Source organism: Schistocerca serialis, chromosome 11, assembly GCF_023864345.2.
Source record: "Schistocerca serialis cubense isolate TAMUIC-IGC-003099 chromosome 11, iqSchSeri2.2, whole genome shotgun sequence".
In the NCBI taxonomy this organism is placed as follows: Eukaryota; Metazoa; Arthropoda; class Insecta; order Orthoptera; family Acrididae; genus Schistocerca; species Schistocerca serialis.
Window position 1 is genome coordinate 98,464,734 of NC_064648.1, and position 27,683 is coordinate 98,492,416.

At 45.4% G+C, this 27,683-nt stretch overlaps 1 protein-coding gene and 1 pseudogene across 1 annotated transcript in view; both read left to right on the top strand.

Moving 5' to 3' along the window:
• The window catches only part of LOC126427027 (speckle-type POZ protein-like), a 131,929-nt gene extending 111,175 nt beyond the window's left edge, over window positions 1-20,754 (top strand). Inside the window, exons 4-6 of the mRNA XM_050089193.1 lie at window positions 1,601-1,723; window positions 11,442-12,018; window positions 20,479-20,754. Of these exons, the coding sequence (XP_049945150.1) occupies window positions 1,601-1,723; window positions 11,442-12,018; window positions 20,479-20,482 (704 nt within the window). The 3' untranslated portion in view covers window positions 20,483-20,754. The remainder of the gene's footprint in view (window positions 1-1,600; window positions 1,724-11,441; window positions 12,019-20,478) is intronic.
• LOC126427450 (5S ribosomal RNA) lies at window positions 1,230-1,347 on the top strand (annotated as a pseudogene).
• Window positions 20,755-27,683: the final 6,929 nt, after the last annotated feature.

Here is a 27,683-nt window from a genome sequence, read left to right on the forward strand (position 1 = left end):
TAACAGTAGAAGGGTACAAAGAATTTTGAAAGCTGAAAAGTGGAAAGTTTACATTCCACGATTACTGCACGCGATTAATGGTGACGATCCTGGTAGCCTACATGCAGTTTTGTCGAATGGTATCAGCAAATGGTAACTGATGGCTAACAATTTGTGACAAAGGCAGTGTGGAGTGACAAGGCACAGTTTAAATTTAATAGAACCGTGAATCGGCATAACAGTGTGTACTGGGCACTGGAAAATCCGCATGTTTATGTGCATAAAGCGGTCAATGTGTGGTGTGGACTATCATCTAGGGTCCTAGTAGGACCCTTTTTCTTTGATGCTGCTGTCACTGGAGAAGTGTACCCGGAAATGTTACGCGCACCAATTTTGTCAGGTACATGTGTGCTTTACGATGCTGATAAAGAGGTCTTCTACCAACAGGACGGGGTGCCACCACACTACCACCTAGCCGTACGAGCTTTCCTCGATGACAATTTTCTGAGGCATCGGACTGGACCAAGAGGGCCCATTGAGTTCCCTCCACGATCGCCAGATCTAACATCTACGGACTTTTACTTGTGGGGAACTGTGAAAGATAACGTCTATCGACGTAAGCCACGCACCCTGGAGCAACTTCGCCAGGAGATTACAGCGATATATGGACCCATCTCCACTGTAACACTGACTGGCATAGTTACGGCAACCGCTCGTCGTTCTGTTACGTGTGTAGCCGCCAAAGGTGAACATTTTGAGCATTTAAAGTAACCATGTGATAAACTGAAGGTTGTTCAACATGAGTGATCTATTATAAGCACTCCGTCTTCAGGCCACGAGTCGCCTACCGGGACCATCCGACCGTCGTGTCATCCCCAGTGGAGGAGGTGGATAGGAGGAGTGTATGGTCAGCACACCGCTCTCCAGGCCGTGATGATGGTATTCTTGACCGAAGCCGCTACTATTCGGTCGAGTACCTCCTGCAGCCTGGATGGTCACCCAACCAAGTGCCGGCCACGCCCGACAGCGCTTAACTTCGGTGATCTACTGCGGTGTGATCTGTTATTACATGTAAAATAAACATATAAGAAATCATTTTCGTTCCTTACAGTGTGTATTCAATTTTCTGGTGGACTCTGTAGAGGTTTGTAATGATAATTTGCGTACACCCTGTGTTATTCTGTGGTGTGACTGAACAGTCTTTGAAGGCGCCGCATTTTTTTTTTTTTTTAAGCAGTGTAGATCTGTTTGCCAACGGCCTTACTGCAGTGGTAACACCGGTTCCCGTCAGATCACCGCAGTTAAGCGCTGTCGGGCTGGGCTAGCACTCGGATGGGTGACCGTCCGGTCTGCCGAGCGCTGTTGGCAAGCGGGGCGCACTCAGCCCTTGTGAGGCAAACTGAGGAGCTACTTGACTGAGAAGCAGCGGCTCCGGTCTCGTAAACTGACATACGGCCGGGAGAGTTGTGTGCTGACCGTATGCCCACATACTCATCCGGTGACGCCTGTGGGCTGAGGATGACACGGCGGCCGGTCGGTACCGACGGGCCTTCAGAGGCCTGTTTTAGTTCTTAGTAGTTGTGCCTGCCAGGGGGTGTGTAGCAGAGGTTGGGTGTTGCAGTTCCAGATGCGGGGGCGGGCAGCGGCGACTCCGGCGGCTCGGGAGCAGCGGCCGGCGCCGGTCTGGTGCTGGCTGTGCAAGCGCTCTGCCTGGTGGTCTACAAGTGGGCGGCTCGTCGCCACGGTGAGTACCCTCCTGCGCTCACGCACGCCGCACCTGCCAAAATATTACGTACCCGTTCATTCGAGATGCCCACAGCACAGGCAGTCTTAAGCACCTTCACTCTTCCGTCATCTATCAACATATCGTGGATCAATGATTTCTGGAGTCGTAACCTCCACAGGGCGTCCAGAATGCTCAGCATCGCTTGTGCCCATATGGCCACTCCGAAAATACTGAAACCACTTATAAAATGGTACTGAAACAGAGGATGACAGACTAAAGGCCGAAATACTAAATGTCTTTTTCCAAAACTCTTTCACAGAGGTAGACTGCACTGTAGTTCCTTCTATAGATTGTCGCACAGATGACAAAATAGTGGATATCGAAATAGACGACAGAGGGATAGAGAAACAATTAAAATCGCTCAAAAGAGGAAAGGCCGCTGGACCTGATGGGATACCAGTTTGACTTTAGACACAGTACGCGAAGGAACTTGCCCCCCTTCTTGCAGCGGTGTACCGTAGGTCTCTAGAAGACAGTATCGTTCCAAAGGATTGGGCAAGCGCACAGGTCATCCCCGTTTTGAAGAAGGGACGTCGAACAGATGTGCAGAACTATAGACCTATATCTCTAACGTCGATAAGTTGTAGAATTTTGGTACACGTATTATGTTCGAGTATAATGACTTTTCTGGAGACTAGAAATCTACACTGTAGGAATCAGCGTGGGTTTCGAAAAAGAAGATTGTGTGAAACCCAGCTCGCGCTATTCGTCCACGAGACTCAGGTAGATGCCGTGTTTCTTGACTTCCGCAAGGCGTTTGATACAGTTCCCCACAGTCGTTTAATGAACAAACTAAGAGCATATGTACTATCAGACCAATTGTTTGATTGGATTGAAGAGTTCCTAGATCACACGACGCTGCATCTCATTCTCAATGGAGAGAAGTCTTCCGAAGTGAGAATGATTTCAGGTGTGCCGCAGGGGAATGTAGTAGGACCGTTGCTATTCACAATATACATAAATGACCTTGTGGATGACATCGGAAGTTCACTGACGCTTTTTGCAGATGATGCTGTGGTCTATCGAGAGGTTGTAACAATGGAAAATTGTACCGAAATCCAGGAGGATCTGCAGCGAATTGACGCATGGTGCAGGGAATGGCAATTGAATCTCAATGAAGACAAGTGTAACGTACTGCGAATACATAGAAAGAAAGATCCCTTATCATTTAGCTACAATATAGCAGGTCAGCAACTGGAAACAGTTAATTCCATAGCCGGCCGAAGTGGCCGTGCGGTTAAAGGCGCTGCAGTCTGGAACTGCAAGACCGCTACGGTCGCAGGTTCGAATCCTGCCTCGGGCATGGATGTTTGTGATGTCCTTAGGTTAGTTAGGTTTAACTAGTTCTAAGTTCTAGGGGACTAATGACCTCAGCAGTTGAGTCCCATAGCGCTCAGAGCCATTTGAACCATTTTTAGTTAATTCCATAAATTATCTGGGAGTACGCATTACGAGTGATTTAAAATGGAATGATCATATAAAGTTGATCGTCGGTAATGCAGGTGCCAGACTGAGATTCATTGAAAGAATCCTAAGGAAATGCAATTCGAAAGCAAAGGAAGTAGGTTACAGTACCCTTGTTTGCCCACTGCTTGAATACTGCTCAGCAGTGTGGGATCGTACCAGATAGGGTTGATAGAAGAGGTAGAGAATATCCAATGGAGAACAGCGCGCTTCGTTACGGGATCATTTAGTAATCGCGAAAGCGTTACGGAGATGATAGATAAACTCCAGTGGAAGACTCTGCAGGAGAGACGCTCAGTAGCTCGGTGCGGGCTTTTGTTGAAGTTTCGAGAACATACCTTCACCGAGGAGTCGAGCAGTATATTGCTCTCTCCTACGTATATCTCGCGAAGAGACCATGAGGATAAAATCGGAGCGATTAGAGCCCACACAGAGGCATACCGACAGTCTTTCTTCCCACGAACAATACGAGACTGGAATAGAAGAGAGAACCGATAGAGGTACTCAAGGTACCCTCCGCCATACACCGTCAGGTAGCTTGCGTAGTATGGATGTAGATATAGATGTAGATAAACTGTTCTAATGGAAGGTGCAGAGTCACCGTAATGTTTAGCAAGCTTCTCTATAGTCTCCTGAGGCGTTTTGCCTTTCATAATGTTTAATCAACACACGAAACTCTTTTTCGTCCAGTTTTTGACAATCACTCGACTTCCTTGATTCACACGAATGCCAAACACAAAGAACTGGACCAATATGGCTGAAACTTGGTGTGCGTTCTTTCCAAAGATGCTACCAACTAAACATGACCTCGATACGCGCCGGTGTTGCCATCTCTCGGACTTTGCACAGACTTTTACTTTGCACAGACTTTTCAAACGGCCCTCGTATGTGTATCCAGTATCGAATATGACAGAAAGCCCCCAAGACGTGGTGCAAATTAAGTACTTTCCCATTCTAGATGTATAGAGTGGCTCACATCAGCTGGAAATATCATCAGAGGACCAGCCAAAAACTGCATTTACACTTCCTTCTGGGCACTAGCAGCATAGTGGATGCTGTTTGATTTAAAAAAAAATGAGCCAACCGCGTTCCAAAATTTGTTGGATGGAATTTTGAAGATATTAAAGTCGAAACAATGTATTGCTTGTCTAGAGAATATTATTGTGTTTGCGAAAGATATGAAAGAGCAAATACAACTGCTGAGGAAGTTTTTAAAGAAATTACACACAGAACAACTAACCCTTGGCGTAGAGAGGCATCATATTGCACTGTGAGATGTAATTTGGGCCTGTAATCATCCAAGATGGAGTACGAGTGGATCCAACATTGGTGAATGCTGTATAGAGTTTTACAACGCCTAGACAGGCAGGGGATTTCAGTCGTTTTTGGGGTTAGCAAATTGCTGTAGGAAATTTGTCCCAGGGTTTGCAGAAACACTTCTTCACTTATTAAAGAAAGTGGTAAATTTTAATTGGACATTGGAGTGCGTAAATGCATTTCAAAAACGGATGGAATTCCTGATATTGTAGTATTAGTATCTCCAGATTATGCAAGAGAGTTCATGTTGCTATGTGAAGCTAGTAATCATACACTGGGTTGTATTTTCAGTCAAGAAGCAGAGCAAGGGACCTTAAGTTACTCACACTTAGTGATTATAGAACAAAGCAGGGAGGAACTGTTCTGAGCATCACATATGCCAGGACACTTCTTCTATTATCCTTATGCGAAAGGTTTAATGCGATAATGGATGGCACAGCGTAAGAGTGGTTATTGTGGTTAAATGGTCAGCCCAGTAGACTTACACTTTAGGAACTGAAACTGGGCGGTTTTGATTTTTGAGTAATCCATAAACTTTGTAATGTTGGTGACCTTATTAGGAAGACTGGACTGGTACAGACAGTACGTGGTACTATTGTGAAGTGGCGAAGAACACAAGCTGCTAATGGGGGCTGCAAACTATTTGAAATGCAACCACAGTTCATCATACACAATGATTGCTATGCAAGACACAATGATGTGTTGTGCAAGACAACAAATCTTTGGCCTCCAGTTGTGGTTCCTATTATGCTGCAAGAAAAAGCGTTCAGACAGGCATATGATCACGTGTCATCTGATAATTGTGTGAATAGGACCACAGAGTGAAGAGTAGTCGAACATTATCGGTGGAGTTCATGTGGGCCACATGTAGAATAGTATGTTAAGAACCGTGTGCCATGAACCCAGCTGGTGGATCTCTGTGTTCTGCTGCAGAGGTTACAGAAGCTACTAAGCCTTTTTAAACGATTGGAATGGGCATGTCTGGGTCTTTTAGACAGACGCCCATAGGGCACAGCTATGTTCTGACCATAACAGATTATTTCTCATGGTGAACCTGGATGGGCGTTATTGTGAAATGGCAAGTTGACATGGTGGCATGTACATTAGAAAATAATTGATTAGTGAAGATCAGTGTGCTGGCAACAGCAATCACATATCAGGACGCCAACTTTGTCAGAATTGATGAAGCTGTTGCGCCATTCGTTAGATATTCAAAAATTGAGAAAAAGTCAGTTACATCCACAGTCTAATTGAAGAATGAACCATGGTAAGTTGATGTGTGATTTGTCATCACAATCACTGGGCTAATTTATTCCAATATGTAGTCATGGCTTAAAATTCTAAAACACATTAAAGTGTAAGCCTATCGGTGTATGAGTTCGTATATGGTAAAAAAAATCTACCACCATTTGAAGTAACCAAACCTAATGTGGGAAAACAGTGAGTTAATGAGAAAATTCGTGAAAAAGTTGAGACACATGGAAAAGAGCGCAAAAAGACAATACCAAGGATCTTAAACATCATGAGAGAGTGGGCAGTAAAAATCTAAGCAACCATCGTGTGGTGTGGGTCAGTGAATAATGATCACAAGTCCATTCACCTGAAGGGTGTGGACTGATGGATTATTTATTCAGTATTTGGGAATATTTGTATTTTTTGTTGTGTATTTTTGCTTTTTGTTTTGTTTCATGCTATAGCTGACGTGTTGCAAATAATTGTGTGTCTAGGAAGGGCACATAATCTGTGCAGTATGGTAGGGAGTGTTGCAAATAATTGTGTGTCTAGGAAGGGCACATAATCTGTGCAGTATGGTAGGGAGTGTGGAAGTGGTTTTTTGGGATGCACGTTCAGTGGTCCATACATGTAAACGAAACTATTTTTTGGAGGAACAGGAGTGGGATAATGCCCATGGGACATCCTTGTACAGCAAGCCTATTTCCAGAAGGTGCGTCCACTGTGAGTATATTCTGTAAGTGACCCAGTAGTGGTTATCACAAATCGTTATAAGTAGGGGTGACCTAAGGTTAGCAGCAGCTGTACCTGCAAGGTAGTGGTATGTTGATAAACAGTATGACTTTTGACATTTGAGGGACCAACATGCCGACTCCCAGCAACTATAGCAGTGGCTAAGATTCTGAATATGATATACCCACTACTTTACTTGACTGACAAACCCTATTCTACCAGACTAAAACTTAACTAGACACAGTCCCTAAACCTGTAGCTAGCAGAAGAAGTCCGTAGCTGTAGTTGACACAGGATGACCCACTTCATGTCAATGGCTGGTGTCGAATACTACTCGATGTATGCAGTGGTCGATGACAAATATTGCATGGCTGGAGTGAGTGGTAATTACTGTCCCTTGATGTAGCTCTGTTGTAACTTTGTCTCTTTTGGTCACAGGGTGTAAACCAGGCCACCACTGATATGGCCTGACCCTTGAACCATGATGTGTTGACAATATACTGACTCTTACAGTTGGTGACAGCACCTCATGTGTCATAATTGAGCTCACTTCAGTACTGGATTGGAGGCTTTTGTCACATCAGCTCAGCACTGTTCTAGCTTCTGCACTGGAATGTGGTCGGCAGCCCTATAGCTCACCTGGCTACAGGTTTCATAAGCTCCACCACTGTTTAGAAGTTCTGGTCCACGCGATCACAATGTTATAGCTTAAAATCAAATTTTATATTTGGATGCACTCCCCATTCCAACTCCTGTTATGCTAACCCTGTCCAATTCAAAATGTCTGATGGCTGGTAGACTTCGTGACCACTTATTTGCTAAGTGTGACCCACTCAGTTGGTATGTGGCACAGTACCTTAGATCCCAACCTCCTTAGCTCTCTAGGTAAGTTGATAATACCATTAGGTGTATATTATAGTGTAGCAGATGCTTCAGCAGGTACAACAAAATTGCAGCAGTTACCACTACAAAATCAAGGCGATGGGTGTCTCAACTTCAACTATAAGCCGATTTTGGTTTTGGTTCTCATTTGTGGAACCTGTATGTGTCTACCACCAACCTTCCTGAACTACCAATACACCACATACCAACTGAGTGGGTCACACTTAGCAAATAAGTGGTCACGAAGTCTACCAGCCATCAGACATTTTGAATTGGACAGGGTTAGCATTAGAGGAGTTGGAATGGGGAGTGCATCCAAATATAAAATTTGATTTTAAGCTATAACATTGTGATCGGGTGGACCAGAACTTCTAAACAGGGGAGGAGCATATGAGCCATAGTGCTGCCCACCACATTCCAGTGCAGAAGCTAGAATGGTGTTGAGCTGATGTGACAAAAGCCTCCATTCCAGTAACGAAGTGAGCTCAGTTAGCTCATGAGGCGCTGCCACCAGCTGCACGAGCCAGAATACTGTCAACACATGATGGTTCAAGGGCCAGGCCATATCAGTGGTGACCTGGTTTACACACTGTGACCAAAAGTGACATTGCGTTAACACAGAGCCAGATCGAGGAGCAGTAATACTACCCACTCCAGCCATGCAATATTTGTCATCAACCACTGCATACATCGAGTAGTACTCGACACCAGCCATTGACCTGAAGTGGGTCATCCTGTCTCAACTACAGCTATATGCTACTTCTGCCAGCTGTGGGTCTGTGGGCCGTGTCTAGTCTTGAGACTACTGGAGCCAAACTGGGGCCTTGCAGCTGGGCACCTACTGCTGGCTGACTCTAAGGATTCTAGGGTGCATTCCAGGGTCCTCGGTTTGCAGTCTGCATGTGCGTGCCTCCTGCAGCGCATCAACTGTGAGCTGCTGGCCGTTCTCTGCATTTTGGTGGAAGAGCATGGCTGGCCTACACTGACAGCTGCCATGTGTCTGCATTGGCATGCCTGACATAGCTCCGCATCCACTGCCGTGGCGAGCTCATTTGTGGAACTCGTTTCCAAAAGGTACCAAATCCAAAAAATTAAAAAAAATGACTTATAAAATGGGGGTCTTCACATAATAGCTTGCTGGAAGTAATACACAAATATTTTCTTGCAAAAAGTATCACATCTCTTATATAGAGGTAGTCAAATCCGACATTTTACACCAAAACATATCAAATGCCTTTGAACTTTTGTAGGAAGAGTTATCAAATCCTCTTGCACTGGTCTGACTGAATGGTGTGACATCACAAACTCCGCCAACTTTCCTTTGTTATTGTGTTATTTCATGTAATATTCTTTTGTTTTCTGATGTATTTGTTTACAGTGAACATTTAAAATGAGTTCTAATGTGTCCGATAGATACGCCAATGTGCCTGAATTTACAAAAAAGCTAAGGAAACGTAAAAGTCAGGAAATACATGTAAGTGCAGTGTTTTGAGACATGGAAAACATAATGTTGGTGGTGGTGGTGATGATTGGTTTGTGGGGCACTCAACTGCATGGTTATCAGCACCCGTACAAAGTCCCAATTTTTATGCAGTCCAATTTTTACACAGTCCTGTCTAGCCACTGTCACAAATGATAATGATGAGGATGAAATGATGAAGACAACAAAAATACCCTGTCCCCAGGACGATGGTAGAGAGGACGAATGATCGACTATGAAATTGTATCTCATCTTTAATGGAGATCGCATATGGAACACTTGTGTGACTCATTCTTGACTACTGCTAGATTGTTTGGGATCCCCACCAGGTTGGATTAATGGAAGACATCAAAACAGTTCATAAGTCTGCTGCTACATTTGTTACCACTAGGTTTTACCAACATGTAACTCTTACAGAAATGCTCTGTGAACTCAAATGGAAATCCCTGGAGGGAAGGCGACATGCTTTTCGTGAAATGCTATTGACAGTTTGGAGAACCAGCATTTGCGACAGACAGCAGGATGTTCCTACCACTGTGAATGTACATCTCGGATAAGGACTACAAAGACAAGATAAGAAAAACGAGGGCTGGTACCGACGAGTGTAGACAATCGTCTTTCTCTCGCTCCATTTGCGAGTGGAAGAAGAACGAGAACGACTAGTGGTGGTACAATGTCCACTATGTGATCAAAAGTGTCCGGACACACCCAAAACATGTTTTTCATATTAGGTGCATTATGCTGCCACCTACTGCCAGGTACTCCATATCAGCGGCCTCAGTAGTCATTAGACATGAGAGAGCAGAATGGGGCACTGCGGGACTCACGGACTTCGAAAGAGGTCAGGTGATTGGGTGTCACTCGTGTCACACGTCTGTACACGAGATTTCCACACTCCTAAACATCCCTGGGTCCACTGTTTCCGAGCTGATGTGGAAACGTGAAGGGACACGTGCAGCACAAAAGCAAATAGGCCGACTTCATCTGTTGACTGACAGAGACTGCAGACATTTGAAGAGGGTCGTAATGTGTAATAGGCAGATATCTACTCAGACCATCATACAGGAATTGCAAACTGCATAAGGATCCCCTGCAAGTACTATGGCCGTTGGCGGGAGTTGAGAAAACTTTGATTTCATGGTTGAGCAGCTGCTCATAAGCCACACATCACGCCAGTAAATGCCAAACGACGCCTCGCTTCGTGCAAGGAGCGTAATCATTGGACGATTGAACAGTGGAAAAACGTTGTGTAGAATGACGAACCACGGTACACAATGCGGCGATCCGATGGTAGGGTGTGGGTATGGCAAATGCCCAGTGAACGTCATCTGCCAGCGAGTGTAGTGCCAACAGTAAAATTCGGAGGCAGTGGTGCTATGGTGTGGTCGTGTTTTTCATGGAGGGGGCTTGCACCCCTCGTTGTTTTGCGTGGCACTATCACAGCACAGGCCTACATTGATGTTTTTAGTCCCTTCTTGCTTCTCGCTGTTCAATTCGGGGATGGCAATTGCGTCTTTCAACACGATCGAGCACCTGTTCGTAATGCGCGGCCTGTGGTGGACTGGTTAGGCGCCAATAACATCCCTGTAATGGACTGGCCTGCACAGAGTCCTGACCTGAATTCTACAGAACACCTTTGGGATGTTTTGGAACGCCGACTTCGTGGCAGGCCTCACTAACTGATATCGATACCTCTGCTCCGTGCAGCACTCCGTGAAGATTCGGCTGCCATTCCCCAAGAAACCTTCCAGCACCTGATTGAACGTATGCCTGCGAGAGTAGATGTTGTCATCAAGGCTAAGGATGGGCCAGCACCACACTGAATTGCAGCATTACCGATGGAGGGCGCTACAAACTTGTAAGTCATTTTGGGTCAGGTGTCCGGATACTCTTTATCACATAGTGTACCTTCCGCTATGCACTGCAGGGTGGCTTGCTCGGTATTTATGATGTAGTTGTAGAACTGGAGGTGTTCTTGGAAGGGTATATGGTAGCTGTAATGTTGGAGGGTTCTTTGAGCTCCACTCTTAGGTTTATTTGGTCATCAGTGTAATCCTTTTCGTCATCTGTGGAAAGAATGTGAAGAACAAATAGCACACTATGAAAATAGTGACTACACTCACCTATACCAACAGATACAGAACTCTCACACACTGCAAAGAAAGGGGCCATGTTGTGTGGTGGAAAAATACCCTTCCCACTTGTATAGATGGACCTACCTCTCAGGATCTCCCAGCTGACAGTGACCTCAGAGTCTCCCGAGAATTTCAAAATTTTCCCTGGACACTGAATGTTCAAACAAATTTTGGGCATGCAGCTGGTCCTCGTTTAATTCTTCCCTTGGCATTTCGACAGGACACCTGCCAGTCACTGTCAGGTGAGCCATCGAAGACTTCTAAGGCTCACTTGAAGAAAACTGGCAGGTTCCCAGTAGAAACATCGTGCGAGGAATTAAACGAGGACCAGCTGCATGCCCGAAATTTGAACACCCAAAAGTCTCTTTCTACAGTAAAACTCCATATTCCTGCAATATTACGTCATAGTGGTGCTGTGGTCTCCTCATTTCAGGCTCGGCCAACACATCTGCAAGTGGGCACCAGAGGACCCTGGCAGCAGACCTGGGCGCGCTCCTTCGCTCTGGACACTCTGCAGACGTCATCTTCACAGTAGGCGAAATCCAGCTGAGAGCACACAGAGCTGTCCTGGTGGCCAGGAGTCCCGTGTTCGCTGCCATGATGGCCCACGACTGCCTGGAAGCCAGCAGTGGCCACATTCCCGTCGCAGACATCGACGCAGACGTGCTCGGCCAGCTGCTGACGTTCTTGTACACGGACGAGATTCAACTGGACGATCCCCTGATGGCCCAGAAACTTCTGGCCGCCGCCGCCAAGTACGAAGTGCCCATCTTGAAGGAACAGTGTGAGCTCGTCATCTCCCAAAACCTCTGCGTGAGAAATGTAGTGGCCTGTGCTGTCCTCGCCATTGAGCATTCCTGTTCCCTCCTGGAAGAGTCCGCCGCACACTTCATCGCAGCCCACTACCGGGAGGTGATGGCCACAGAGGAGTGGGCCGAGGCTGTCCACAGGTACCCGGACCATGTGGTGGAACTCAGTCGCCTGGTTGCAGCGGCTTCCCCAGAGTCCAGGTGTGCACTTGTAACTTCTCAGCTCGTCTTTTTGAGTGTGTGTGTGTGTGTGTGTGTGTGTGTGTGTGTGTGTGTGTGTGTGTGTGTGTGATATAAAATGTGAAGCACCCAAAAGACAAGGCAGATGTCAATGTAACTTTGTACATGCATGCACTCCGTGTGGGTATGTAAATGATTAAAGTGACCATTCTCTCTAGCAGACAGAATGGCCACCAGAGTGCATTAGTGGTTTCCACTTTTCGTGTTGTAACCAGGTCTCGTAGGGTATATCTACATCTACATACATACTCCGCAATCCACCATACGATGCGTGGCAGAGGGTACCTCGTACCACAACTAGCATCTTCTCTCCCTCTTCCGCTCCCAAACAGAAAGAGGGAAAAAATGACTGCCTATATGCCTCTGTACGAGCCCTAATCTCTCTTATCTTATCTTTGTGGTCTTTCCGCGAAACATAAGTTGGCGGCAGTAAAATTGTACTGAAGTCAGCCTCAAATGCTGGTTCTCTAAATTTCCTCAGTAGCGATTCACGAAAACAACGCCTCCTTTCCTCCAGAGACTCCCACCCGAGTTCCTGAAGCATTTCCGCAACACTCGCGTGATGATCAAACCTACCAGTAACGAATCTAGCAGCCCGCCTCTGAATTGCTTCTATGTCCTCCCTCAATCCGACCTGATAGGGATCCCAAAAGCTCGATCAGTACTCAAGAATAGGTCGTATTAGTGTTTTATAAGTGGTCTCCTCTACAGGTGAACCACATTCAACCAAAATTCTACCAATGAACCGAAGACGACTGTCTGCCGCCCCCACAACTGCCAATACATGCTTGTCCCACTTCATATCGCTCTGCAATGTTACGCCCAAATATTTAATCGACGTGACTGTGTCAAGTGCTACACTACTAATGGAGTATTCAAATATTACGGGATTCTTTTTCCTATTCATCTGCATTAATTTACATTTATCTATATTTAGAGTTAGCTGCCATTCTTTACACCAATACTCGACATAGGCAGCTAGTGTATATAAGGGGCGCACCAACAGCCCACTGGCAGTCATACCACTTGACAGTGGCTGAGGAGTAATTCACCGAAAGCTCGTGCAATTTTAGTTACTTAACGGAGTCAGAAACTTGAGAACTTTTTATTCAGTGTTAGACTCTGTATTCTTAAATGCTGTCCAAGTCATCTTGTATCCTCCTACAGTCACTCAACGACGACACCTTCCCGTACACCACAGCATCATCAGCAAACAGCCGCACGTTGCTATCCACCCTATCCAGAAGATCATTTATGTAGATAGAAAACAGCAGCGGACCTACCACACTTCCCTGGGGCACTCCAGATACCCTCACCTCCGATGAACACTCACCATCGAGGACAACGTACTGGGTTCTGTTACTTAAGAAGTCTTCGAGCCACTCACATATTTGGGAACCAATCCCATATGCTCGTACCTTAGTTAGGAGTCTGCAGTGGGGCACCGAGTCAAACGCTTTCCGGAAGTAAAGGAATATGGCATCCGTCTGATACCCTTCATCCATGGTTTGCAAGATATCATGTGAAAAAAGGGCGAGTTGCGTTTCGCAGGAGCGATGCTTTCTAAAGCCGTGCTGATGCATGGCCAGCAACTTCATTATATCCGAACTGAGAATATTTTCGAGAATCCTGCAACAAATCGATGTTAAGGATATTGGTCTGTAATTTTGAGGATATATACACTCCTGGAAATGGAAAAAAGAACACATTGACACCGGTGTGTCAGACCCACCATACTTGCTCCGGACACTGCGAGAGGGCTGTACAAGCAATGATCACACGCACGGCACAGCGGACACACCAGGAACCGCGGTGTTGGCCGTCGAATGGCGCTAGCTGCGCAGCATTTGTGCACCGCCGCCGTCAGTGTCAGCCAGTTTGCCGTGGCATACGGAGCTCCATCGCAGTCTTTAACACTGGTAGCATGCCGCGACAGCGTGGACGTGAACCGTATGTGCAGTTGACGGACTTTGAGCGAGGGCGTATTGTGGGCATGCGGGAGGCCGGGTGGACGTACCGCCGAATTGCTCAACACGTGGGGCGTGAGGTCTCCACAGTACACCGATGTTGTCGCCAGTGGTCGGCGGAAGGTGCACGTGCCCGTCGACCTGGGACCGGACCGCAGCGACTCACGGATCCACGCCAAGACCGTAGGATCCTACGCAGTGCCGTAGGGGACCGCACCGCCACTTCCCAGCAAATTAGGGACACTGTTGCTCCTGGGGTATCGGCGAGGACCATTCGCAACCGTCTCCATGAAGCTGGGCTACGGTCCCGCACACCGTTAGGCCGTCTTCCGCTCACGCCCCAACATCGTGCAGCCCGCCTCCAGTGGTGTCGCGACAGGCGTGAATGGAGGGACGAATGGAGACGTGTCGTCTTCAGCGATGAGAGTCGCTTCTGCCTTGGTGCCAATGATGGTCGTATGCGTGTTTGGCGCCGTGCAGGTGAGCGCCACAATCAGGACTGCGTACGACCGAGGCACACAGGGCCAACACCCGGCATCATGGTGTGGGGAGCGATCTCCTACACTGGCCGTACACCACTGGTGATCGTCGAGGGGACACTGAATAGTGCACGGTACATCCAAACCGTCATCGAACCCATCGTTCTACCATTCCTAGACCGGCAAGGGAACTTGCTGTTCCAACAGGACAATGCACGTCCGCATGTATCCCGTGCCACCCAACGTGCTCTAGAAGGTGTAAGTCAACTACCCTGGCCAGCAAGATCTCCGGATCTGTCCCCCATTGAGCATGTTTGGGACTGGATGAAGCGTCGTCTCACGCGGTCTGCACGTCCAGCACGAACGCTGGTCCAACTGAGGCGCCAGGTGGAAATGGCATGGCAAGCCGTTCCACAGGACTACATCCAGCATCTCTACGATCGTCTCCATGGGAGAATAGCAGCCTGCATTGCTGCGAAAGGTGGATATACACTGTACTAGTGCCGACATTGTGCATGCTCTGTTGCCTGTGTCTATGTGCCTGTGGTTCTGTCAGTGTGATCATGTGATGTATCTGACCCCAGGAATGCGTCAATAAAGTTTCCCCTTCCTGGGACAATGAATTCACGGTGTTCTTATTTCAATTTCCAGGAGTGTATAAGGGGCTTTGGATACTGTCAGATTTGAGTGGTCACTCTGAAGGAGACAGAGGTGCCGTGTACTCTTGTCGGACAGTATTATCGGCAGCTGACAGAATTTGAAAGGGAGCTCATTGTGAGTCTCCATTTAGCCAGCTGGTCGAATTGTGCAATACCCAGATTTGGGGTCAGTCAGATGTGACACTGTTCAGATATTGGACTGGCTGGCAACTTGAGGGCAAGCATACTCATCAAGGTTCCAATCGACTGTGCCTGACTACCAGAAGGAAAGCTCTCTGTATTTTGCATCAAAAACATCATAACCCTTTCATATATAGGTCGATATCCGACAACAAATAATGAACACCCTGCAACATTCGTACCATCCACCATCATTAGGCAGAGAGTAGCAGCAGGCAGACTAGGGAATTATCATTCCGTGCATAGACTGCCATTAACACCACAACACAATGGCTGCATTTGCAGTGGTGCCCTGGTTGGGATGCATGGATTGCTAATGAATAGTCTCATATTGTGCTCAGTGATGAATCGAGGTTCTGACTCACTGGCGAGTTTGCTGGTGACCAGATGAGAGAGATCCTATTCCACCAATATTTTGGATTGGAGACATGAAGCCATGTTATCCTTGGCATCATGGTGCGGAGAGCCATTGGCTGTGACTTCTGGCCACAGCTGGTAGTGATTGAGGGAACTTGAATGGCACAAGCGTATCTGGCAGGCTTCCTTTGTCCTCGTCCATTACCTCTCATGCAACAGAATCGTTATGCCTTTTCTCAATAAAACAACGCTGCTCCAAACATTGCACATGTGTCTGTCATGTGGCGGGCTCACCGCCAGGTACAAGTCTTTTTATGTGCTGTCATTTTTGTGCGTCAGTGATGACGAAATGACGACGAGGGCAGCACAATACCCAGTCCCCGAGTAGATAAAATCTCCAATCCTCCTAGGAATCAACCCCACACCCCTTCGATTAGCAATCTGTCGTGCTGACACCACAGCTACTCAGGCAGGCGTGTCCCTGAAGTGTCTGCATGATTATTAGGTACTCATGTGTCCCAGACACATGTGTGCGGAGCAGCTTGGATGTCAACTCCATCCCAGTGTCGGCATCCAGGATATCGAAGACCAATTACAAAAGATGAGGCCCAGCTTATCTCAGGTGGGGATGCAGCAGCTTTACAACACCTTCCCCAACCAGATCAGTGGAGGCACCCATGACTGAGGCGGTGCAACGTCACACTGATAAGTGGGCTCATATTGGCACTTCGTTTGTAAATTTGAATCGATTTTGTGATCATTGAAATACCAGTGCGTGACCCCTCAGCTCAGGAAGTTTCAATTTGTTTCCTCCTCCCTTCTGGGTGGTCACAGAGGGGTCCAGAAAATATAGGCTCCCTCTGATAGTTAATGTCTTTGCAAGAAAATTACATGTCGTGGCAATTCTGGGCGGCAGAGTCCTCCATTGTTTTCTCGACAGATGTTGGTGTGCATATGAGGAATTGTGATGGCTGCAAAGTGTACATTCCAAGATCACTGACGCTACAAACGAGGACGGCCTGGGTCAAAGGATGGACTACTGCGAGTGATGTGAAGGCATCCTTCACAAGGACAAATGGTTTATAGGGATGTAAGAATACAGAGTCTAACATTGAATAAAAAGTTTAGTTTCTGACTCCGTTATGTAACTAAAATTGCACGAGCTTTCGGTGAATTACTCCTCGGCCATTGTCAAGTGGTATGACTGCCAGTGGGCTGTTGGTGCGCCCCTTATATACACTAGCTGCCTAGTGTGACGTCAGTGGTGCCTGTGGCATCGTCATATAAGGAAATATGTCAAGTATTGGTTTAAACATTCTTGGATGTAATTTTAGTTTTTTATTTTTCAACGACACGTTTCGCACTATTTAGGCATTTTCAGGTTATCTTAATTTGGTATTTCTTAGAAGAATACATTAGTCAGTGTCGAATATATCAGGCCAATATCGACTTCATTAAACTCAGTAAAAACTTTTGTAGATGGACATATGTCGACTCGGCAATCGATGCACCCACTTCAGCCACGCGATCATTGGATCTCACACCCTGCTGAGCTGCAGGCTACCGTCTCTATTTATGGTGTTATTGGTGATTTTCATTTCAACAGCTGCTTTAATTACACCATACCAGAAGCTTGCGTGGGGTGGAAATCATTTTATGTCTTCAAAGTGACCCCACTGGCAGCCAAACAACGTTGATGCCGCTGAACTGTTGACCGATCTACGGCTGTACTGTTGCTGGTGCCTCAATGATTTCTCATAGCTCGTTCAGTATAGTTGGCTTCTGTTGATAAACTTCAAGTTCCCCATAGGCAGAATTAAAGAGGTGTAAGGTCCAGAGACCATGGTGGGTACTCAGCAGCACCTCTTTGATCTGCCCATCGTCCAGATAGATTCAGTCAAGTGGGCCCTGACATCTCTGTGGCCATGAGCTGGAGCGCCCTCTTGTTGCAGGTAAAATCTTTCATTTCCAAACACTTCTCAGATGGCAGGTAAAATCCCCGTTTGCATCATATGAAGACACACCTCACCAGTTACAGTATCTCCAAAGAAGAATCAGCCGATCAAACTGTGCAATTACAGACACCACACCACACACCCGGTAGTTAACCATGTCTGTCCATGTGAATGTGAGGGTTTTCAGGAGGCCAGTACACATAGTTGCGGCAGTCTGTTTTCCACCTGTGTCAAGTAATTAAAATCACATAAGCTTTCAGCCACGCACTCCTTGTCCTCTGGCAAGTGGTATCACTGCCAGTGGGATGCTGGTGCGCCCCTCACATACACTGCTGGCCATTAAAATTGCTACACCATGAATATGACGTGCTACAGACGCGAAATTTAACCGACAGGAAGAAGATGCTGTGACATGCAAATGATTAGCTTTTCAGAGCCTTCACACAAGGTTGGCGCCGGTGGCGACACCTACAACGTGATGACATGAGGAAAGTTTCCAACCGATTTCTCATACACAGAAAGCAGTTGACCGGCGTTGCCTGGTGAAACGTTATTGTGATGCCTCCTGTAAGGAGGAGAAATACGTACCACCACGTTTCCGACTTTGATAAAGGTTTGATTCAAGCCTATTGCGATTGCGGTTAATCGTATCGCGACATTTCTGCTCGCATTGGTCGAGATCCAATGACTGTTAGCAGAATATGGAATTGGTGGGTTCAGGATGGTAATACGGAACGCCGTGCTAGATCCCAACGGCCTCGTATCACTAGCAGTCGAGATGACAGGCATATTATCTGCACGGCTGTAACGGATCGTGCAGCCACGTCTCGATCCCTGAGTCAACAGACGGGGACGTTTGGAACACAACAACCATCTGCACGAACACTTCGACGACGTTTGCAGCAGCACGGACTATCAGCTCGGAGACCATGGCTGCGGTTACCCTTGACGCTGCATCACAGACAGGAGCGCCTGCGATTGTGTACTCGACGACGAACCTAGGTGCACGAATGGCAAAACGTCATTTTGTCGGATGAATCCAGGTTCTGTTTACAGCATTACGATGGTCGCATCCATGTTTGGCGACATCGCGGTGAACGCACATTGGAAGCCTGTATTCGTCATCGCCATACTGGCGTATCACCCGCCGTGATGGTATGGGGTCTCGGTCATCTCTTGTTCGCATTGACGGCACTTTGAACAGCGGACGTTACATTTCAGGTGTGTTTACGACCCGTGGCTCTACCCTTCATTCGATCCCAGCGAAACCCTACATTTCAGCAGGATAATGCACGACCGCATGTTGCAGGTCCTGTACGGGCCTTTCTGGATACAGAAAATGTTCGACTGCTGCCCTGGCCACCACATTCTCCAGATCTCTCACCAATTGAAAACGTCTGGTCAATGGCGGCCGAGCAACTGGCTCGTCACAATACGCCAATCACTACTCTTGATGAACTGTGGTATCGTGTTGAAGCTGCATGGGCAGCTGCACCTGTACACGCCATCCAAGCTCTGTTTGACTCAATGCCCGGGCATATCAAGGCCATTATTACGGCCAGAGGTGGTTGTTCTGGGTACTGATTTCTCAGGATCAATGCACCCAAATTGCGTGAAAACGTAATCACTTGTCAGTTTTAGTATAATATATTTGTCCATATATACCCGTTTATCATCTGCATTTCTTCTTCGTGTAGCAATTTTAATGGCCAGAAGTGTAAAGTAGCTCCCAGTTGCGACGCCATTGGTGCCCGCCGCATCGCCATGTACGGGCATACGTTGGCTCTGTAATTACCACGCGATCACTGCTTCCCGTGCTGTGCTCAGATGCAGGCTGCCATCTCTACTCAGGGCGTTATTGGTGGTTTTCATTTCAATAACTTCTTTAATTACACAATCCCAGAATGGGTATATCTGGTCTGATGAGGCGGAATTCATACTGAACAGTACTGTAAAATCTCACAACTGTACTGGCCTCTGGCCAGTACACAAACTGTGTGCTGGCCCTCTGAAAATCCTCACATTCACATGGACAGACATGGTTATCTACCAGGTGTAAGTGTGTGGTGTGGTCTCTCTCATTGCACAGTTTGATTGGCCCATTCTTCTTTGAAGATACTGTAACTGGTGAGGTGTGTCTTCATATGCTGCAAATGTGGATTTTGCCTTCCATCCAAAAGGTGTTTGGAAACGAAAGATTTTACCTCCGCTCCAGCTCACTACCGCAGAGATGTCAGGACCCACTAGGATGAATCTATCTGGATGATGGGTAGGTCGAAGAGTAGCTGCTGAGTACCCAGTATGAGCTCCAGACCTTTGTGTATATATATATATATATATATATATATATATATATATATATATATGTGTGTGTGTGTGTGTGTGTGTCAAACGGACAGTATACACCATACTGGCAGGTCCAGATGTTTACTAACAACCACAATCACTGTATGTCCCCAGGAAATCCCATTAAGTCATTTTATTACATGTCCTCAGTTATCAGTTTGTTTTTAAAATTCTCATACGCCAAATCTGACATATTATCATGTGTGCTACTTTGATACATTATATCTTTGATGCTATGTGAAGTGAGTAGGGAGATCTGTATTATCTCAGAATGTTTTTTAGTGGGTATTAACCTGTAACAGCACACAGCATTCAATGTATGTTGTAAGTCAGGGACAAATTCTCTCTACTTAACTTATGCCTCTAATTTTTTTAAAAAAAATTCAATGTTATATATTATTGCATTCAACCATTTTCATTGAAATTTCCACTTTTTTCCACAGTTAGCGCACTAGCAATTGGCTGTCTTTGTCCACAGGTAACTTCAGCTGAAGGGTTTTCATTTCTACTTTCATAGACCAGCGAGCATCAATGAGGCCATTGTTGTTATCAGCAATTACCACCAGGTGTTCCCACCAACAACATGACTGTCAGCCTGCCAACTGGTTTGATGGACTCACCACGGCTTCACCACTGAAGTCAAGCTCTTCATCTCAGACAAGCGCCTGTACTTTTGGCTTAATATATATAACTGTTTTTGGTGAATTGTACCGTGCATAACATTACATATTGAAACAAGATCTTTTTATCAGTACTTCCTTTAATTCTACAACAGGTTTAATAGCTCTATCCTTTTTGTAGCATTAACAACAAAGCGTAAAAATTTTATGTGAGATATATATTCTGAAAGTAAGTTCATTTGGTGGTCAGGAGCATTGTCGTGATACCCACGGTTTAGATTTTGATAGATTTCTTGAAACAATATTTTTTTCTGCTGAAAAAATTTTTACACTGTTTGGCATTTAAAAGCTGCACTACTTTCTCACAGATGTCAATTTTGATCCCCACCATCATAAAAAATGCATCTGTGCCATGCCCACATAATCCTTGTCAAAATTATCGTAATATGTCTGAGACTGGCTTGTACTGAAATATCGAAAATTTGTGGTAAGGGTGGAACTCAGAATGCGAATGCCTTCTAGATTTCCACAGCAGTTGACAAGTCAATCTACTCAACGAGGGCTTCCTAGGAAAGTTTGTGCTAGGCTTCTGCTAGAATCCAGAATGGAATCTTTTGTTGGAGGTTGTATATTTTAATCCTGGTCTGGCACAAAGTTTTAATCTGCCAGAGAGTTCCAAATCGGCATTCACTCCCCTGCAAGGCGAACATTCCTTGTGGATAGGCTAGTACTTCTCAGATGGAGTTGACTGGCATCATTTCGCTGAAAATGATACAAAAGAGGTATACAGTCATGCTGAAACCACTAACAACAGCAAAATAGTGTGTTTATAAAGTCCATGAAACATGTTAAAATATAGGCATAGATAATTGGCTAAAGACAAAAAAAAAACACAATTGATGCAATACGTGAAAGACAAACTGTTTTTTTTTTATGTGGTGTTGGCAAGTCTCGTTTAAGGTGGTCCCAACGACTGTAGTTGCAGTAAATGGCTGCCAACTAGGCAGCAGTTTTTTGTGGAATTCGCCCGTTTCCAATCGCCAGTGTGTTTCAATGAGCTGGCACAGGGAAGCGGTATAAAAAATTCGAGGAGGATGTTTGTTTTATGCAGTGCAAAGCATTCAGGCCATCTGGGAATATCAAAACAGACAGTGGATCATGTGAGTGACGTTATGTTGAGATATCCCACAAAGTCTACATACCGAGTTGGTGCAGAATTGAACATTCCCCAGTTAACAGTGTGGAAAAAGCTTCATAAGCGATTAAGACTGAAGCTGTACAAATTACAGCCCTTACAAGCGACAAGCCGTATGCCATACTGAAAAATTCCGGCATCAGCAGTTGTGCATAGATATGACGAAGCCTCTTCTCATCTTTCAGAAAACTCAGCCAACATAACACATGCATATGGAGACAGATAATCGACATGCAGCTGCTGAACACATCTGGGAATCGTAGTGTGTTCTATGCTGTGCCCAACAAATCTATCTGCAGACCATTATTAAAAAAAAAAATGTTCAAATGTGTGTGAAACCTTATGGGACTTAACTGCTAAGGTCATCAGTCCCTAAGCTTACACACTACTTAACCTAAATTATCCTAAGGACAAACACACACACCCATGCCCGAGGGAGGACTCGAACCTCCGCCGGGACCAACCGCACAGTCCATGACTGCAGTGCCTTAGACCTCTCGGCTAATCGCATGCGGCGGCCATTCTTGCTTGCTGAGAGAATTGTCATTGGTATCACCTATATCGAGATGGTGCAATTGTGGCTCATGTGACAATTTCAGACTGATAGCAAGGATTTCATATTCCAATAATATGGCGTCCATCAACCTTTCAACAGCTGTGCAAGGCATTACCTGAACAAGAGATCGCTACATGTCTGGATGGGCCACTGCTCTGGTGCTGCTCGAGTGACTGCCCCAATCAATGGACTTTTTCTTGTGGGATTACACCTAGGATAGCGTTTGTGTTCCATGCCTACCGTGGAACCTCAAAGACTTGCAACATGGCATCGCAGCACCTGTTGTTATCGTTACTCCTCATACTCCGGGTTTGGTACTGGACTACTGATTAGAAGTGTGCTGTGTGATGAAGGTGGGCACATAGAAAATTTAGAAATTTAAAACTTAAGTCTTAGAGAGCTTGTCTTCCACATACTGCATTATTTATTACAAAGCTGTTGGCTATTAATCTATACCATTTTTATCAAATGTTTTATGAACTTTATAATTACCATGTAGGTAGATGGGCTGAAGCGTCTAGTGAGCAAGTTGAAGTGTTTAATAATCATGTTGGAGGGATTAACTAGTAGCTTCAAACAGTAACCAGACTGACAGCATCAAAATGGGATTAGATCAGCTCATTTTGCTTTGCTGGCCAGTGAGCCGAGGAAACTGCACAGACAGACTACTGACCTAGAGGTAAAATTAAAATCCTGTGAGACTGATCAGCAAAGTTAGTAGTGAAACTGTGTGTGTTTCTGCACAGGCCGCATTGTTGCCAGATATCTCATGTCATGGATGATGTCACCTGTTGAGTCATCATTTGTTACCACATTTCTCCCCCACATCTCTTCCCACTCTTATGTGGCTGCAGTGGACAAAGGAAATTGCCCTATGTATATAATGGTGGGAAATTCAAAAATTGGCAGGAAATTAAAAAATCCAAGATCTGAACATAGGCCAATTGTCCTACAGAGTTTTCCACAGTCCTATGATGTGACAATCAAAGACAGAGGGCCTGGGATATGGGCTCATTTTGCGTGGTTGCCAGGTCAGTTAAGTATAGAATCGATTATGGCCATTTGGTTTACCTGTGGCGTCACATTGGAACTAGACCACGTCGAGGATACGAACAGCGCGTCACCCAGACCTCGGAGGGCGAGAAGGAACTTTCCGCCCTGGGACTCTGCCGGACATATCGAAACCAAAATAGGTCCACAGCGACGAAATGTCCGGGAAGACCGAAAAATAAGTTAGAGAAAGCGTATGCGAGGGCTGTGTCCAAGTGGGGCAGACCTTCACAATGGGTATTTAAGGGCATCCACGAGCAGCAGGAAGCAGAGTCGTCGCAGAAGTCGAAGAGGGCAGAAGCAGACGAGGCCCGGCAGCATCGAGAAGGTAGCAGCTCATACTGTCGAGTCTATGGGAACTGCGACTACGAGAAGACAGTGATGCTCTGGTGGAAGCAACTACAACTGTCAGTTAAGTAGAAGTTTTGCATTGGAATAGTTTTGAACAGGGACAGTTTGTCTATGTCTCAAGTAGCCTCTACAGTTAGTTTCAGCAATAGAAGGAACAAGCCACTGGCTGGTGCTTGTCTCCTGTGAGATAGGACAAGGGTGCATTATTTAAACAAAGAGTGAATTCAAAGGTGGTAGTTCTCGTGAGTAGTCTTTCCGACATAGAGTGAGGAGTGGAGATTCTGGCTGAATCTATAGAAGTGTACAGAGTAAGGGGAAGGGTCTGACACCTCACATGTCCTTTGTGATACTAGTTCAATAAATTGCGTTTAAGGAGAAATCTCACCTTACTGTTTTGACAGTTCAGTGCTGCCAATTCCCCCCTTGTACCCGCTACCTATTGAAAGTATTGTATAATGTATCTACACCTCCTACACGCCCGTAGACAGTCCAGGAGATTAGTTGGTTGGTTGTGTTGGGGAAGGAGACCAGACAGCGAGGTCATTGGTCTCATCGGATTAGGGAAGGACGGGGAAGGAAGTCGGCCGTGCCCTTTGAAAGGAACCATCCCGGCGTTTGCCTCGAGCGATTTAGGGAAATCACGGAAAACCTAAATCAGGATGGCCGGACGCGGGAGTCCAGGAGATTCTACTCCCTCTCACCTCCGTAATAAAGGCTAGTTAAAGGGAACCACAAACCCATAATTGTTGTCAATGTCCTGATTGCGCCACACAGGCTCGACCAACTCTACATTGGTATCCGGGGCCTGTGCCAGGACGCGACAGTTCATTGACCCAGCTTGCTTGTTGAAACAATTTTCCCCAACCTTGGATTATAACTGTGAGAGCCCAGTTACCTTAATTTTAAAATGGTGTAATGTTGATAATTAGTGTGTGTGTGTGTGTGTGTGTGTGTGTGTGTGTGTGTGTGTGTGTGTGTGTGTGGAGAGAGAGAGAGAGAGAGAGAGAGAGAGAGAGAGAGATGGTGTAGTAGGATAAGATGTGGACACTTACTGTTTTAAACAAGTGCCATGCCAGGAGCATCTCTCCTGCACCACCCCACAACACCGCTGCAGACCCTGTGCATGCTGTATGCCACCACCACTGCATAGGGCAGGGTTGATGGGATAATGTGCTGTAGGGAGCCACATGTTGAGACACTATGTGTATTGACTAAATGAATCAACAACAGCTGCCACTGCTGCACCACACATCCATTCAGTGACTGACAGTGCCTTGCACATGGTTGCTTGTGTGCAATCACCCCCACATAGCTGTAGACCATAGGCAGCGAGTCACAAAGTTGGAATCAAAGACCTCGCTCACCATAAGTTACAAAACTGCAGGAAATTCAAACATCTAGGATGGTAACTCTCATTTGCACCATTATTGCACTGTTTGTGATTGCGCTGCAGTCACTCCCAAAACTCCTGTGACTTCACAGCCTGTGTGACTTAAGTTAAAATGCCAGAAATCTGAAAATGCAAGAAGCACACACATAGTTTAGGCTATATTGGTGGGAAATTCAAAACTTCTCTATGCTTCAAACTGTGTCAGTTGTGCAATGGCTCACACTTATGTCCCATAGAACAATGTAATTTGAAGTGTCCTGGATGGATATTCAGAAATCACAGATGCACATTCATCCTCTGTAAAAACTTGTACAATGGTTTGGGAGCTGAAACGTTCAGGCTGTAGGTCTTTAAAATTCACAATCGAAAACATAATGTGTGGAATGGTAGCAGCTATTAAACAAACAAATCCTGTCACTAGCCAGTTCCCATTTCTATAATAAATGTGTGAAGTTAAATGTAGGAGACATGTATCCAGCACATCTGAGAGGTAAACTTGTTTATGCAAAGTAACAAGTTAAATCATGACTGATAAATGATAGCAGGGCACAGTGCAGTTGGAGTGGAATATGCAAACTCAATTGAGGACACAGTGTGACAATACTCTTTACTTGCCGAAACAGAACAGTATTGCACACTGGTAAAAAGATAGACATCCAGATTACAACAGCCAGGGCTTAGCTCGTAAAAATTAAAAAAAATACAATGCATAAAAACTTGAGTTCAGAATATATGTACTAGTTCAAAACATGTTAGCTATTATTAAAAGGGACTCTTAATGGAAACTGGGGTATCACAAGCAGAATGATATTTGAAAATAAATTTCGAATTTAATACAGTAATAATAGTTTCATGAATCATAAGCAAAACAAACCTCAAAGATTCAACTAACCTCCAAAAAAGGGAACTTTAAGCGAGACACAATTTCAAAAAAATTATTCCCGTCCAGATGGGCCCAATAGAATCAGAACTCATTACCCTTTTAACTTAAAATAGAATTACATAGAAACTGTACTTTCAGGATCAAGTGCTTACATAACAACACACAAATACTCAGTTATGGTGCCATTCCACTATGGCACCTTTCAGAGAGCATGGCCCATCTGGCTGCACTAGACAGTGACAACACCTGACGTGGCTCAGACAATTAAGTCCCACTCCACAACATATAAAAAAAAGTAAATTAATGGCCAAGAGTGATGGCATTTGCTGAGCCACCAAGCATTTGGAAGCATCAATATAATTCAATATGAACTTTCCATGTAATTAACCAGTGAAGGCTAAAAAGTTCTTTTAAAAATAAATCAAAACAGTGACAGCAGTTGAACTTCATATGAAGAGCATAATTCTATCTTTAAACTGCCACACAGGAAAGTGAAAATTAATTAAATCACTACTTTGCCTTTTTTAGATAACTACAACTAAAGCAGGCAGCAAATCAGTGCTTAATTGCATAAGAAAATTCACAGAAGTACTAGACAATTGAAAACCATACTACCTTAAGCAACACCAATATGCTGTGAAATGAAGCAGGCTGCTTGGAATCTTGAAGTAATTTACGTATAATGGCAGAATTACTGGTAATTAGAATTTGGGTACTGGCTTCACACAAGAACACCTTAAATAGTACGTGCCTTCGACAATGGTTCTGTGGTGTGCGTACTGTAAGACCTTCGGTACTCACACCATCAGATTACTTGACTTGTCGCTCTAACGAAGTAGGCGAGTGTCAGCAATCTCTCATGGTCTTATCGTGGCGTGTTTATCTTCTGCCGTTAGGTCAGACGAAAGAAATGCCACTTGCACACTTCGAGTAGCAGATTGACAGTGACCAACTTTAAACAGAACTTGATTAATTTTCACACACATTTATTAAAATAATAAAAAGCATAGAAATTACTTATCTTGATTCTGGATGCTGTTTACAATTGACAATCTGAAGTTCCTTTGGTCTTGTTACGTTAATCTTATTCTCACATATCTCTGATACTTGACAAAGTGTCTATACATTTCTCTTCATGGGTATGTATAGGAATATGATAATCTTATTAGGCACAGACTGAAACTTGACTATAGACTGGTACAGACAAACGCAGACTAATGCAGACTGACTAATCGGAGGTCTGTACACTCGTTATAATACCTCGCGCGTTCGCTTATCACTGCTTGAGTGTGATCCACGAGGAGAAAAGGTTCTACGTTAGCAGCAATTTCATTGGCTGCGTTACATATTAATACGCAGATCGGCGGAAGCAGAATTTGGTCCGTCTCTATGGCAGCGCCGTCTCGTAGTGTGGAGACGGACGAACGCTGCGCCTGCGCTGTTGTGCTTAGCGGGGCGCGCTCTAGTGGGAAAGTTGTGTACACGCTGACTACGTGGAACTATGTACACAACAGTTACCAAACACTTCAAAGGCACAGCTATTAACACTGGTCTCAACAGACACAACCTACCACTTTGAGCATACGCATCACTATAGAAGAGACGGAATTTGGACACTACCGAATCAGACGGTAAGGC